The sequence below is a fragment of the Papaver somniferum genome, unplaced genomic scaffold, assembly GCF_003573695.1.
Source record: "Papaver somniferum cultivar HN1 unplaced genomic scaffold, ASM357369v1 unplaced-scaffold_21, whole genome shotgun sequence".
Lineage (NCBI taxonomy): Eukaryota > Viridiplantae > Streptophyta > Magnoliopsida > Ranunculales > Papaveraceae > Papaver > Papaver somniferum.
This window is the reverse complement of record NW_020631041.1, coordinates 1816926-1832743: the sequence shown is the minus strand read 5'-3', so window position 1 is coordinate 1832743 and position 15818 is coordinate 1816926. Positions and strand designations below refer to the sequence as shown.

General features: G+C 37.1%; 3 protein-coding genes and 1 pseudogene across 3 annotated transcripts; 1 reads left to right on the top strand and 3 right to left on the bottom strand.

The window, feature by feature from the left end:
- The first annotated feature begins 5217 nt into the window (after nt 1–5217).
- On the top strand, nt 5218–5541 carry LOC113340142 (cysteine proteinase inhibitor 5-like). The gene has a single exon (XM_026585347.1). The coding sequence runs from the start codon at nt 5218–5220 to the stop codon at nt 5539–5541; it is 324 nt and encodes a 107-aa protein (XP_026441132.1).
- A 1051-nt stretch (nt 5542–6592) lies between these two features.
- LOC113339968 (peroxidase 3-like) lies at nt 6593–8118 on the bottom strand. Its single transcript, XM_026585182.1, has 4 exons — nt 7874–8118; nt 7586–7777; nt 7297–7459; nt 6593–7202 (listed from the first exon to the last, which is right to left on the bottom strand). The coding sequence occupies exons 1-4, from the start codon at nt 8075–8077 to the stop codon at nt 6787–6789; spliced, it is 975 nt and encodes a 324-aa protein (XP_026440967.1). The 5' UTR covers nt 8078–8118; the 3' UTR covers nt 6593–6786.
- A 2227-nt stretch (nt 8119–10345) lies between these two features.
- LOC113340141 lies at nt 10346–11852 on the bottom strand (annotated as a pseudogene).
- Nucleotides 11853–12864: 1012 nt separating this feature from the next.
- Nucleotides 12865–15302, bottom strand: LOC113339964 (BTB/POZ domain-containing protein POB1-like). Its single transcript, XM_026585179.1, has 3 exons — nt 15167–15302; nt 14136–14415; nt 12865–13909 (listed from the first exon to the last, which is right to left on the bottom strand). The coding sequence occupies exons 1-3, from the start codon at nt 15216–15218 to the stop codon at nt 13096–13098; spliced, it is 1146 nt and encodes a 381-aa protein (XP_026440964.1). The 5' UTR covers nt 15219–15302; the 3' UTR covers nt 12865–13095.
- Between the last annotated feature and the right edge of the window lie 516 nt (nt 15303–15818).

Here is a 15818-nt window from a genome sequence, read left to right as displayed (position 1 = left end):
TTGAGAATATTCGGTTTTGGAAATTCCTTGGTGTCCAAACTTCCTTGTCTATAAATACTGAAGTTTGCTTCTCTTGCAAACTAATACTGAGAGCCACCAAAACTACCTCAGTTGTGTTGTTACTTGTGGAGCCGCCTATCGGACTGGAGAGTACCCTAATTAGGAGAAATCTCTTACGGCCGCTCGGTTTAAAGACTTATTTGGGATTGAGAAGCTCTATTAGTACCGTTGGTGGGAAACTAGATAATTGCGGTTTATTATTAGTTTCTGATTGATTTGATTGACTAACGGTGGTTGAACTTTGATTGCACCTAGTTTGTTTATTCTTGAGAATATTCTCTTCTGATATAAGATTCACTCAAACTAGATCGAAGTTTCGACGAGGATCTTTAGAACTGTTTGCAGATATAAAGAAGTCTTTTGATGATCCAACGTTAACAAACTCCGCTCTGTGTGTGATTGATCACAAGAGATTCAAGTTGATTGTGTGCATGTGTTTATTGAAGATCAAAGAAGATTTGAAGACAACAAGACTTTTTGGGTTCATAATCTTTGGTTTGAACAATACTTGTTTCGACTGGAAAGGGATCCGACTATAATCAGATTTATCCTTGTGATAATCTTTGATTAGATAGTTGTGTAGATCAGCATCAACACACTTCTTTGTGATTAAAAGTGTTGATTGCTTAAGGCTTACAATCACTGTGGTGACCGGTAAGGATGAGATCTAAGGACCCGACAAAGGTGTATATGTGATAAACGAGAGAGCCTTTGTCAGACTCATATCACTTAGTTGAAAAGATTTTTTACCGAACAGATTTGTTTTTCCTTTACTGTTTGAAATACGAACCAAACGAATTGTTCCAAGTGCGTGACTTATTGGAAGTTGGAGGCGCAGGGATACTGAGGAAACTAGGTGAACTATAGGTTTAGTTGCTTGGTCTCAACTATACGAAGTTGGTTTATATTTTATATAGAGGCTTAATTCTGAGAGTATTCAAGCTGGACTAGGTCCCGGGGTTTTTCTGCATCTGCGGTTTCCTCGTTAACAAAATCTTGCCGTGTCCTTTACTTTTCTATCCGTAATTATAATTGTTTATTATAATTAGAAGTAAAATACACAAACGTTAATTCCCATTTACTTGATAGATAATCCTATAGTGTTTGGTTAAGTCCGAACATATTATCAAGTAAACACACTTCTTTGTTGTATTGTCTCGATCTCGTATCCATTGACGATCACAAGAAGTGTGAGACCGATATTGTCTCGACTCAATCCATAGACAATCACTTTCGGAAAGAAAGATACTTATAGGTGGAAAAGTTTTAGATTGAGGTATATTTGGGTATCCTCGTCTTTTCATCTGCGTTGACGCTTTGAGGGATCTTGAACAGAAGGGGATGTGGAAGGACTATCTTGAAACCAAAAAGGTTAGGAAATGATGCGAGAAAGAGGGAGGTAAACTATAAAATAAAGAGATACATGGTTAGTTGGAGAAGAGGTCACCGGACGATTGCGTTTCCCCATATTTTTGGTGGGACCATCCGCGACTTGAGGATCTGAAGGCTCATGCGAAGTATAAAGTTAGAAGATAACGCGATAACAATAAAATAAGAATCCATGAAGTACGAACCTGTGCTTGATTAGAAGCTGGAGCCTCGATAATACTTAGCTTCTTTGAGCGATCCTTCACCAGACCAGGAAGAGGAAATGGATACTGCAATATAAACGAGAAATTTAGGAATACCATGAGTGAAGGGTAAAGAAGCCAAAGAAGGGAGAAAACTAACCTCATAAGGCATTTCATGCCAGCGAAGCCTACCCGGTTCATATGTTGCGAGATGGGAATGCTCAGGAAGAGGACCGGACCGGGCATTACCATCCTCATCAAAACCCCACACCAGAGGGCCCTCAGCTACTAAGGGAAACATCATCCAATCTTTGTCACTAAAAAAGCGAAGACGGTTGTTTCGTGTCTTACTAGTAGGATCAATATCCAGATGAATAACATTGGTTGGGTCATCCAAAGACTTTCGAGAAATCTTGACACCCCATTCCTGATAGGTTTTCGTGGTCAGAGCTTTATCAATGTAATTCTCCGAGAAAGAGTCAATGTTATAATCCGCATAATCAAACTCTTGCGCCATAAGAGGAATCTGGGAAGGACCACCATTGGATCGTCTGACGAATTCATTAGAAATACAAATCGCATTCCCACTCAACTGATAAACACCTCGTTAAAGTTTTACCAGTATCTCATAAAAAATAGGATTCTTTGGGTCGTACAAGGGAAAGGAAAGGCCAGCCCTCGACTGACCAACGGTAACTAGCATCCTTGTAGGAGTCCAGGTCTCAGACTGAATCCATCGATAATTCAATTCCATGTGTTTGGTTGATGTAACTCGAGGGGAAACATAAGGATCAACCGCCGGAGTCAGAGAGAAACCCATCCTTTCGAAGTCAACTTTGAATTCCTCATAAGTCCTAGATGTGGTGGGAGTAGGGATCTTCTTAGGAGCCATTGATGAAGAACGAGTAAAATGTTCAAAAATTTCGAAAGATAGTAAAAGAATAAGAGAAGAAAAAGAATACTAAAAGGAAAACCTAGGGGAAAAGGGTATTTATAAAAGGATAACTGAGTAAACCATGTCATGCACGCGATCGAGGAATTTAGACCGATAATAAACGGTTACACGAGGGAAGAGACCACATGGAGGACGTGGAGAAGAAGACATGGCGGTTAGAAAACCCCAGACGGTTATTATTCCACTCTCACATCGTTCTAGTAGAATAAGAAAAGGCAAAATGTAGGTACACTAAATATGCTCGCCAAGTGGTCGCACAGGAGGACACGAAGTGTGCCCGGAAAATCTTGCTGAAAGATCTTGTAACATTCCCCAAAATCCCCGTCAGTGACTTGTCAAATAAAAAGTCAGGGTCACCATTATTACTGATCGGCGACACGAAGTAAGAAAAACTATATGAGAAAAAGCATTTTGAGGCGAAGCAACTCGCAGGGAGAACCAAAAGCACGAAGAAACAATTGGAGTACCAACAAGATACCGCCCACGAAATCAGGTGGGCGAAGCAAGGTTACTTGGATAAAAAGTTCACCTGCGAAGATAGTAAATTCTAGAACAAGAAAAGAGACAGGTGTCCCGACAAACTCCAAAAGTTCTCAGCGAAAGAAGGGGAAGAACTTTATGGAAAACGGTCTGGGCGAAGTATAAAGCATACCCACGAGAAATATGTGACGGTGGACGAAATAAAATGAGCTGTATTCCATTAGGGTTGGTTGACCTACAAAGGAGACCTTTGGGGCGATGAAGGGTAGGTTGGATTGAAGGGAGAGGTGTAGTCTTGCTTAGAGTGTGAGATTAGGGTTTTCTTGCATCCTCAAACTTGTATTTTTACTCTCTTGAGCGGTTAATCAATAAAGAATTTCTCGTCCAAAATATTTTTTATGTCTTAAATCTGTCTTACTTTTTATTTGGGTGTACTACTGGATTTCCAGTAGTTAAACTACGTGTGCGATATTTTACCCCTGCAGTCACAACTGAAAGTGACGTCTGGGGAATTTCTCTCTTAATCGGACCCTTTGAGACTAAACTCTAGTGATAGAGCACCTACGAATTATCCTCTCCTTCAATCTTTAGTAGAAAATCACTGGGTTTTTCCAATATACTCAATGAATCATAAGCCATTGCATTCACAAGAGAATCCATAACTGCCGTACTTGTAAACATCCACTTCCATTTTCGAAGTAAAGGACATTCCTTTAAGCTTTTCTATAATCTTTTTAAATTTATCAGCATTTCCCATGAATAATCTAGGTTGGATATTAGAAACTTCAAGAATATTAGATTGAGGGACACTTTCATATCTTAAAAGCTTTAGGTTGACCGTTAACATTTACATTTGCAATACGATGAGAACCTGTAAGAGTTGTTATGACATTTGTGTCAGTATGAAGAATGCTCTTAAGGATGTCAAATACAGGAATGAATTGGATTTTAAGCTCCCTTTCAGACGAATGTGTTGCTTGAGATGATTATTGAAAAATCTACTATGGATTTGATGGTTTGTGGTTTTGAATCTGATGGTGCTCAAGCCGGTGGGAAAAGAAAATACAACCATCCCTTGTTGCAAGTTGCAACCATCACTTGATTGTTGATATAACAAAATTCAGAACGACTAGATAGTTACAACATAGTTAAGAAAATGCTCAATTACTCGATTTTAAGGTGGGGTAATTTGTAGGTATGTCACGTAATGGCTTCATTTACTTTTTGTTTTTGTAAGTAGTGGCCAAGTGGCTTTACTGACGAAGGGTTATAACGTGTTAAGATATCAGTTTTACTTGTTCAGCATTCTACATATAGAAATGAAAGTGCTATAGAAATTTCTTGGAAGTGGGTAGTGATACATAATTGCACCATATAGCAGTCTCACTCTCAACACCGAAGTAGCATTAATCGAAGAACCCATGTGAAGTAACACCATTCCTAGTAACATTTAGGAATTGAAAGTAAACCTATACTAAGAAGATAAAAATAATCAATCTGAAATGAAAGTTGAAATGCAAATTCAAATTCGACTTAATTGTGAAATGAAACTGAAATGACAGAATTTGTTGTGCATCACAATCTCTCCATTCAAAACTGAAATAATCAATCCCAGGTGTAGTGTTGGTGACCATTATTGTTTTATGTAAAGAAAATAAATAAATGAAAAAGAGACAAAAAAAAAAAATACCAACAAGAAGAAAGAAAACAAGTGATCAGCTAGGTGATTAAAGAGAAATGAAATTGCGATAGAAATTTCTAGCTAGGAAGTGAATGGTGATACATAATTGAACCGTATCTATCAATCAACCGCACTCTCAACACAAAAGTTGCATGATAAAAGAACCTGCCCATGTGGAGTAACACCATTTCTAGTAACATTAGGAACTGAAAGTAAAACCTACTTCTAAGATGCTACCTGGCTGTAAATATCAAACTGAAATTAAAGTTGAAATGCAAATTCAAATTCGAGTTAAATGGTGATATGAAACTGAAATGATATTTCTTATGCATCACCACTATCTCTATATTTATACTCTTTAACACTTCAGTCAAAATCAAATATAAATTCTCTCTTTAAAACACATCCTCTGTAAATTCCTGTCCCTCATCCATCCTCAAATTTATTTTCCAAAATCTCCAGAATTATCCATGGCATCAGCACTTTCTTCTTCCTCTGTTAATGGTCCGCTAGTTGGAGGAATAATTGAAATCAAAGATGTGAAAACAAACAAACACGTACAAGAATTAGGGGAATATTCAGTTAATGAATATAATCGGAAATTCAAGAAGGGATTGGCATTCAAAGAAGTTATTCAAGCCCAGAAACAAGTTGTTCAAAGATTCAAATACTATATGAATGTTTCTGCAATTGAGAATGGAAAGCTTAACTTGTACGATGCTGTCGTTGTTGTCCAAGCTTGGATAACGCCTTCGAATGAGCTTATTAGTTTTAACATTTTTTTGGTTAAATAGGCCCTAGATTTGAATTCCTGGGTCTAAAAGACAAGCAAATATTACTCTTGCTCAAATAACCAAGGATTCAAATTCAAGGTTCTAATATCGGAGAATGGTCATTTGTCCAAATATTTTTTTAAATCACGGTTCAAATGGACGAGTAAAAAATAGTGGGTGAAATGGACAAAAAAAATATAGCAAGGATGAAACTGGATTCATCCTAGCTTAAATTTAAAAAATAGCAAGATGAAACTGGATACATCCTGTGTAAATTAAAAATAAGAAAAAAATATTTGAAAATGTGCATAATGAAACTGTTTACATCCTGCCTATTTTTACATTTTTGTTCATTTAAACAGCATCAAAATCTAACTATCATTTTCACCCAGAAATTGTTGATTTTGGTCTTTTTAACCAATTTTGTGTTCTTAATCCTAGTTGGATATTTCACCCAAACTAGAATTAATTTAGCTAGTGTTAAGTTACTTTTATGCCTACTAATCTAAGAATAAAAAATCTCGAACGTTTTGTTCGTTTCTTTTCTTCTCAGTAGAAACTTCTTCTGAAATCCACCACCGACACCATGACCAACACCAGCTGCCACCGCCACAACTCGAACGCCTCCACTGTCACCAGCATAGCCTTACCACTACCAACACCGCCGCCATCAGTATAATCCCTTTAATTCTAATCTCAAAGCCAATGAAGTGAAATTAGGGAGGAATCTGATGTTCCACATTGTAGCTAGAGAATGGCATCTTGTAAAATAATCTTCATTTCTAAAACAATTAACAAAAATTTTACATGAACCGCCCATAAAAACCATGAAAAAACCGTTTCTCACAATATTTTTAATGGCCCCCACCATAAATGGCCCCCATAGGGACCACCAAAAAAAATAATTGTAAGAGCTTTTTAAGATTTTGTTTTTGTATGGTTTCATATCTCGGTCCCCTAAGAACCACTCAACAATTAATCTATCTAAAGATATCTATCGAAATATGACATGAATATTTATAAATTTTAAATAGTTAAAAATCATTTTAAAACACCCAATCATTTTGGAGTAAAAAGTTATATACTCAATCAATTAATCAATGAAAGCCAGGAGGCAACATGATCTTGAAAACCACAAGGCAACACATGAAATAAAGGAAACAAGAACAAAAAAACACAAACGGAAGAACCACGCTTACATGGACGACAGCACTTGAGAAAATGAAAAGCAGAAAGGGAACATATGAACAACTAAACTGGCACAAACTAATTAATAATTGAACATTTGTTTCGAATCTCTCCAGTCGATCCAGTCATAACTCCAATTTGACCCATTTTTTCCATGGATGTGGCAAATTCCGCAAAGAAATTTGGTAAACTACCTTGGAGTAATTGAGTAACAACTGATTTTGAAATAGCATCTGTAAGTAAAGCTGCATCGGAGTGGAAAAGACCTCGTCTTTTAACTAGATTTTTGTAGTAACCTAAATCAAAAGTCTTGAAACTTCCTGGATCCATCTCAGATATTGTTGTGTTATCGGTTATTGTTCTGCATTTCCTTGCCTTCAAATTAGCGGCATATTTACTGTCTAGTGAAGGATCTTGATCTCCTCTACCGCTAAAATTGTATAGACGGTTTGAAAATGAAGGATTACAATGAGAGACACCAATTGTGTGAGCACCTAGATATTGACATGCATTTACATTAAATCATACTGTATACATATATAGTTCGACTTGGAAATAAAAGCAATAGAGACTATTTCTTATACTTACCAGATAATAAAACAAGATCTTTCACGTTAAGCCCTTTGTTAGCAAAATTTGATCGAAGGGTAGCAAAGTTGCTATTAGGATTGGGGATGTTTCTTAATGCCTCAGACCTTACTGAAATTCTTCCATCTCGTCGTCCAGTCGGAACTTTCCATGTTGGTCCTCCCTGTTAGTAGTCAAGAAATGAATAATTATATTAGTAGTCGATTACAGTTGCCCATTAAAAATTCTTTTACGGCATAAACATCAAATGCGATAGATGTTTTAGTTTATATATCCATCAGTTTCTTACTATGGCAACAACTGAATCCCTTGCAGCTAAAGAGATGATATCTGCACAAGAAACAACACCAGGACATGCGGCCTCTACTAAGCTTTTCACTTTGTCAATAAAGTCAAAACCTCGGAGAGTCAGGTTAGGTTGAGCATCCTTTTCGGCTTGATTGTTCGAAGTTGAGTTCAATAATACAGATGCATCACAACCCTGCAGGATCAAGTACATATATATGCTATTAGATAGGGATACCATTGAATCTAGCTTAGTATTACACTTGCATGTTAATGCAAATTAATTGTTTACCCTGACAAAACAGTCATGAAAATGCATTCTGAGTAAAGCTGCAGCCGCCACAGGGGCTCGTTTCTGCACATAATCTTGTATAATCTTCTCAGCTTTAGGGCAACTTTTAGCATAAAAACCCATCTTCAATTGAGCATAAGCTGAACCTAACAATAATCCAAAAACCATAAAGATTACAATGCTTGAATAACCCATTCTTCCCATCTTAATTAGCAGAACTTAAATATGCAAGATTGCTTCGAGTTTTTGTGTGTTCTACTGATGAATGTTATGTTTGAATAAGACCTATATATATATAGTCAGTGTGTCCATCAGCTATTCATAGCTAATACAATCTCAGAAATAATTGAAAGTATAACAGCTAAACTGAAAATTGTCTGTTACTTAATCCACTACTTTACACATGAGTTTGGTATTTGATAGGGGGTGGTTTTGTTCAGCTTTTATCTTATAATGAGAGTATTTGGTTTGGTATATATAGCAAAGTGGTTTTAGTGTATGTGTTATTGTACCTACTTCTTCACCCATTTTTTTTGTTTTCTTGCATGAAATGAACTGCAAGTGAAAACCATGAGTTGTATTCTTTTATTGAATGATACATATAGGTTCATAATCCTGCACTCAAAAGTTTGAACGTGTGATATGTCGATCCAGATTTTACGAACCGTTGAACTTTAATTTGGAAGGCTGTTTTTGGGCATACCCAAAAATTTCTAGGCATACCAAAATCTTGTCCCATCTTGGATGATCTTATAAGGGGTATCCTATGGGTAGTTCAATTACCTATATACCCTTAGGTTCGGCGCATAATGTTGTTGTTATATAAGCCGAACTGTTCTTCAATTTTCAGTCTGAAAGTGTATATGAACAGTTCGGCTTGTTATAAAATATTGAATTTAAGCCGAACCATGCTCTGTTAGTTTGCAAAATAAACTAGGTGTAGGTTCGGCTTATTTCAGTTTTCATTGTAAGCCGAACTAGGGTCTAGAAAGTGGGTTCGGCTCATATTGTGTTTTACGGGTTAGCCGAACTGTTCATTAGTTGTCAATAACCAGGTGGATTCGGCTGATATATTAAGCCGAACATATTCCAGACTCGCTGAACCTTAGTGAAAAAACACAAACTCTTTATGATTTTAAGCTACAAAAGTGAGAACATAAGATAGAAGTGTACCCTCCTCATCCATTGAACTACATACAAGCTTTTTTCTCATCTTCCTCTTCTTCTTCTTCCCTCCTCAACCATTGACAAAAACTTTCTTTATGATTTTTTTAAAAAATTTCATCGCCGTGATTAATCGTCGATTCACGAAAATAAGTAAGTTTCATAGGATAAGAAAGTAAGTTCTACAAACCCAATCTCTTATTTGATGTTTTTAATCAATTCAATAGGGTTAATTCCATAGAACTTAAGGTTTTAGACGGTTTCAGATCAAAGTTCGACGTATAATTCTGAGCCGAACATAGGTTCGGCGCATAATGTTGTTGTTATTTAAGCCGAACCGTTCTTCAAATTTTCAGCCTGAAATGTATATGAACAGTTCGGGTTGTTATAAAATATTGAATTTAAGCCGAACCATGTACTACCAAAAGGTTCGGCGCTTACGATTAGCCGAACCCTATTGCATAAAGGGCAGATTTGTCATTATTAAAAAATTTGGTTAAGGGACTTTCTGATTTTGTTATTTGACATCCCTTTTTGTCTTCACTTGGTATGCCTAGAAATTTTTGGGTATGCCCGAAAACAGCCTTCTTCAAGACTAGTGATTTGCATAGAATTTTAGATCAGGAATCATAAAAGTTGTTCAATTACCTATTTAGGAACAAAACAGCATTGTGCACTTATATCTAGCGGATGAGAACAAGAAACAAGCAAAATTGACATTATCGTCGGCCATGAGGGATGTCAATGGGACTTCAAACGGATTTCGATATCTCACTGCTTTTGTTCTTCCAGAGAATTTTACATAGCTTCCTTTGTACATTTTGAAATACTTTTGGGTTGTCGGTTTTAATCTATCTGCAAATTTGTAATGTAAAGCTTAACAAGCCCCTCCATTTTCTTGCATCCCTAGAAACAGGCTAAAATAGTAGAACGGAATATGTTGCTTCATGTTGCAGTGAGCAGAGAGAAAATGCGTTATTTCAGGCACTTCTTGTACCAGCTTCACCAACTGCATATGCATGCATATTGAGGGGTAATTGTTGATAGTGGTGCAGCGTACGCGCAACTTATCTCAGTGGCACATGATTTAAAATCGCAGAAATGGAGCCATGGATAAATCAGTGGATTTTTTGCCTTGGTGTTACAAATCAAAAATGTCAGATATAATAGGTGCACCAAGCCATCTGATAAATAGTGGTCTTTTGGATAGACTTCAAGTTGTACACTACGATTTAGTAGCAAACATGTGATGGCTAATGACCAATCAAACAAAATTTAAGGCTCCGAAAGTAAATTTCAAAAATTCAACTAAGATTGAAGAGACTTACTCGCAGAGCTCTTGGTCCATAAAACTTGAGCATTGATGGAAGTAAGGTGTTCATCATCTAGACGATTCCAAGTTCTGATGGACTTAACATCCCCCAACCTCCTTTTCCTGTTTTCTCTAACGTCGCTAATACTACTCTTGCCCTCCTATCCCAACCAGCTTTCCCATAAGCATGATAACGAAAGCCTCCAGCATAACAAAGGTGAATACCTGTTAATTCACTACAGAAATCATTAACATGGTCGTGTCTACGAAGACTGCTTTAACATCCCCTGACTCAACCATGGTCGTGAAGAAGCCTGAGTTTATAGAAGCTGAACTAATCCCCTCTTGTTTCACGTCAGTGAAGTTCGATGAGTCTAAGCTAGCATACTCTGGTAATGGTATGTGGAAGTAAGCTAACCCTGGTGCAGGCGCCTTTTGAGCCTCCGGTTTGTTCATGTAGGCTCTCTGTATTGGAAATGAAATGAAGCTAAAACAGTAGGTAACGATCAATAAATAACTCTTCTTAGTTCGTATTAACACAACAGAACAAGTACCTGAAGTTCAAGAGAACTTTGCTTGAACCAAAACTGTTGGGAAGTTTTGATCCAGCCGTATCCATGGATGGAAGGAACGGTCGAGTAATCGCCGCTGTCTAGAAAGTAAAGATTAAGAATAGACTTATTCTGAAGACTGGAACCATCAACTCCAACAACTTCCAGGCTATAGTTCCCAAAACCGTCAATCACATTCGGGGACCGAGGATTTCACTGCGATAAAGTTTGGTGCATTGTGACAATATGTTTCATCACCCCTTCTCTTGACAAAGTTGATTCTTGGTCATGGTTGCCTAAAACAGCAGCCCAAGGTATCCCAGATTCAATTGTAGGAGCAAATGCAGCATTTAGTGATTTCACTGCATCCGTTGCATCGAAGCCAAATATGTTATCTCCTGCACAAACCAACCAAATTGTTGAAATCTCCATACATAATACTCGTTTTGTTTCGGAAACAATATGAATTTTTACAAACACCGTGGGTTCATCAAATTTTCCAGAGTTCTCCAGTGTAAATTTCATAAGTTAGAAAAAAATACTCAGAAGTTAAAACACTAGAAACTAGACTTTCTACACCAAATTGATGAATGAAAGACAATAATTTACCTGTGAAAACGATGAAATCAGGATTCTCCGCCTTAATCATTCGATTCAAGAAATGAGTAGTATCAAGATCAGAACAGCCCTTAAACTGATCAGGTAAAACATCCTCGCATGGTGTCGATATTCCATCAGCACAATGCATATCAGCTACCTGCAAAATCTTAAATTGTCCATTTCTACTAAATCTTAGTGATGGTGGTGGTGGAATTATAGATTTTGAGGTTATACTCTGAAGTTGAATCAACATAAAAACAAACTGATCATTAGCAAATGGTGTGTAAGTAAAGGTACCACCACCATTTTTATGCTGCCACAATTGGGAACTTGGGTTTTCTCTCAAACAAGATTTTTAAGGCTTAATTTCTAAGTTAAGTAGGGATAAAACAATGGATATTCCCCAACAGGGTTCAAAATGAATAAGCCAAAACATCATCATATGTGAACCTATCAACAACAATGCAATTAAATGACACCTGCCTTTGCATAGTGTGCTCTGACCAATCCTCTACTCTAACATAATTTTTGGTCACATGAATTCTTATAAAACTGGATTTTGCCACTAATTGGACTGGACTGGCTACATCTTGATCAACCAAAAAATACGTTTAACACTTCTTAATGAGTAAATATGCTTTAATCTTAAAGTTAGAATCACAAATTGTGTGTCACTTGATAACTCTTTGAGCACATAGTAGAACAATTGACTATAGGTGTGCCCCCTTGATAGTAATTGTCAGTCTTCAATTTCAACGTTTAACATTTCTATGTTTAAGTGCAGTAGAGAGCTTGGGTATTTAAAATTGTTTAGAATAGTTTCCTCCATCATTTTAACCAGAAATTAGAAACTATTTTATTCTCAGTAGTTTTTCTTTTTGTATACTTGAGGTTCTTTTATCTTTTAAGATAGACCTGAACATGGAGACACTTGTGTATGTATATTAGGTTTTGGGATTTATATGGTTGTAAACCGTTAAACTAACAGTATTGCACCTACATTTCGTGATGCCACTCACCAAAGTTGCATGCAAGATCCAATAAGGTTTCTGCTTTCTATGCTTGTGTCATACAAATTCTTTCTAAAACTGAAGAAAAATAATGTTTGAATCTGACCTTAATGATACACCTAAAGAGCACAAGTTTTCCAGAGTTCTCCACACAGGTGTAAACTTTTCTGTCAGGCAAAATACTCAGAAGTGAAAGCACTACAAACTAAAAGTTGCACCAAATTGTCAGGATTCTCTCAGCCTTAATCCTTCAATTCAAAAAATCAGTCAATTTTGAAACAGTTCTCCGACTTAGGCCCGATATCAGATTATGCAAGTCATAGTAATATCAGACAAACAAGAGACAAGGTAACATCAGTCGCAAGTTTTCTCTTCATATATCAGAGAAAAAACCAGAAACAATCATTTCATTCATTTTTACAGTTCTTTTCGTTCCTGGACTACAAGTTAAGCTATTAGATGCCTGCACCAGGAAAGAAAAACATACACATATCAAATCTAGTTGATCATCTAGCTAATGCTTACGACATTAGAGGAGACTGAGAAACGACAAAAAAATTGGAGAAGAGGGAGTGCTCCAGAGATTCAGTGTTTTATTGTCAGTTCAGCTCTTAGATGCAGGATTCCGTTGATGAAGTAAAGACTGTCATCTGCCGTGAAGTTCGTCCATGGGATTGCAAACAGGTTTCTATATCCAACTGCCTTCCCACCTGTGAAGGTATAATTTCCTTTGTACTTGCTGACGTACTCTTCTGATGGTTTTGATCTAGCTGCAAATTCATAGTCCACGGCAAAACTGACTAATCCCTTCTCTTGCATTCCTAGAAAGAGGCCAAAACAGTGGAATGAGCTCTGTTGGTTCATGTTGCAGTGAGCTGAAAGAAAGAAACCTTGTCCACCGAGATGGAATGCTTGTGAGTAGACTCGCCCAGATGGGAACAGGTTTACACACTTTTCACGCTTAAGATCTAAATAAACCACACATTGCTGACGTGGAAGCTCGAATTCCACCACTTTCACAGGCCTGTATTTGTATGCTCGTTCAACAAAACGACGATTTGTGACTGCAGATTCCTCGGCGGCTAGGGTTCGTTGTCTATGTGGAGCTTCTGCCTTAAAAAAGAGAGCCTCGAGGACAACCTTGGATGTGAGATCATGGTCAAAGTCATTGCAAGTGAGAACCTTCTTGAGTTTGCGGCAGGTCATGTAAGGGAAACGAATCAGGCGACCAAGACGCGAACCAAGAACCTCACGCCTGTCTTCTATCTTTGGGTAATGCATTTTTGCCCACTTCAAAACAAAATCATAAACAGCATCTTCGGATGCAACCTGGAGATCATCGCTGGACAACACTGCCTCAAGCCCAGCCAAGGGTAAGTTCAGCACCTCCTCCGAGAACCTGCTTAGATTTGAAAAACAAGAGAAGCGCATCAACTTATGTGCTTGTTGTTTGAGACCATAATATACCCAAATCCCAAAATAAGGGATGCTAAAGAAACTAAAAAACAGACAATGTAATCAATACATGTTAATCGAAGAACTAAAGCCATATCTTGTAAACTCTTGGCTAGGACATAACAGTTGATACAGTTAGGGTGTGGCATGCATGTACCGAAAAAACTCACTTGGTAACGTCTTTGTATCGTGCTGCAAGGTATTGCTTAGCTGCATCCGTCAATGGCTGGACTGCCTCAACCATTAAAACACTGGAAGGAAGCTCTAGATAAAGCAATGCGGAATCTGGTGTCATGGGCATGTTATGCAGAAGCCGACTGCAATACCTCATGCACGATTCAACCTCAAACTTATCAGCAGCCATGAGCACATCCAACAAACCTGTTGCTGTGGTAACTGATAAGGTGTTGCTGTACATAAAATTTAGGAGGTACATGAGAGCAGCTTCCTCTGTCCAAAAGGAAACAAAAAAAGGGGATCGTCAGATTAATAATCTGTGCAAAATGTCATGGACATTTATAATCTGTGAAAAATGTTATATCTAATTTCTAAAAAAACAAAATACATAGCAAAGCTTAGTGTCATTGGAACCTGCAAGAGCTTCACCGTTCGAACTCAAATTGTACACAACCCATACAACTACAACAATGTTAAAGACACAGCATCTACAGCTAGTTATCTTACAAGTTTACAAAAGCGCAATTCAATATATGAAAACATAAGAGAACAGAAGGCAGGAAGACAAGGAAAAAAAACATCACATACAATACCCAGATCATGAAAATCCTAATAATCAACACCCAAAACCAAATCAACATAAAGAAAACTCAATTCTAATCAGCCTATTAGAAAACTCAATCAAAATCAAAACCCTTTGCTGCAACATCAATTAAATACCGTGGAAATCTTCTTTTTCTTATGTATCTTCAAACATGAACTCCAATACAACCATGATTAGAGCAGAAAATGAAAAATGAGATGTTTTTTTTTGTTTTTTTTTTCTGGCAACTTAATCCGTGTAATATGTTCTATCTATACTTTACAAGAGCACAATTCAATATGGGAAGACATAAGAGAACAGAAGGCAGGAAGACAAGGAAAAGAACATGACAAACAATAACCAGATCATGAAAATCCTAATCAACACACCAAAACCAAATCAACATATAGAAAACTCGTTTCTAAAACATCAATCACATACCCCTATATTCTTCTTCGTCTTTATCTTCATACATAAACTCTAATACAACCATGATTGAAGCAGAAAATGAAAAGTGAGACGAGAATCACAAGATTAGGAAAGAGAAGTTTTTTGTTTGTTTTTCTTTTTTCCGGATAACTTGATAAGTTTGTAATGGTTATCAATCAAAAAAATAGGAAGTTTGTTACGATATTAGGGTTCGTAAGAGCAAGCATGTAATTACGCCACATTTTCTTTAGCTGTGGCCCTGTGGGCCTATTTTGTTTAAGTACAAAATAACGGGCCAGGTTATCGCATTGGGAGTTCATAGGGAAAATTAGGCGCAGGCCCAGAAAAAAAATTCTTACCGCCAGGCCCACAATTATTTTCTGATTTTGTCGCACCCATAATTGTTTAAAATATTTAAAACGTACGGAAAGACTCTATTACCCTTCAGCGGTTTTGGGCAGAAGTTATTTTCTTTCTCCGGCAGTTTATTTCTCCATTAATCTCTGTAACGGATCTGCAGAGAAATAAATCATTTAAAATCGATCTGCAATGGATGAAACACCAACAAGAACGCGTCTTCAGAAATCAAAAGAGAAGAAAACGGGTACTAAATCTAGTTTAATCGATGGTATTCTTGCATGCATTCAGTAGGTTTGATTTTTTT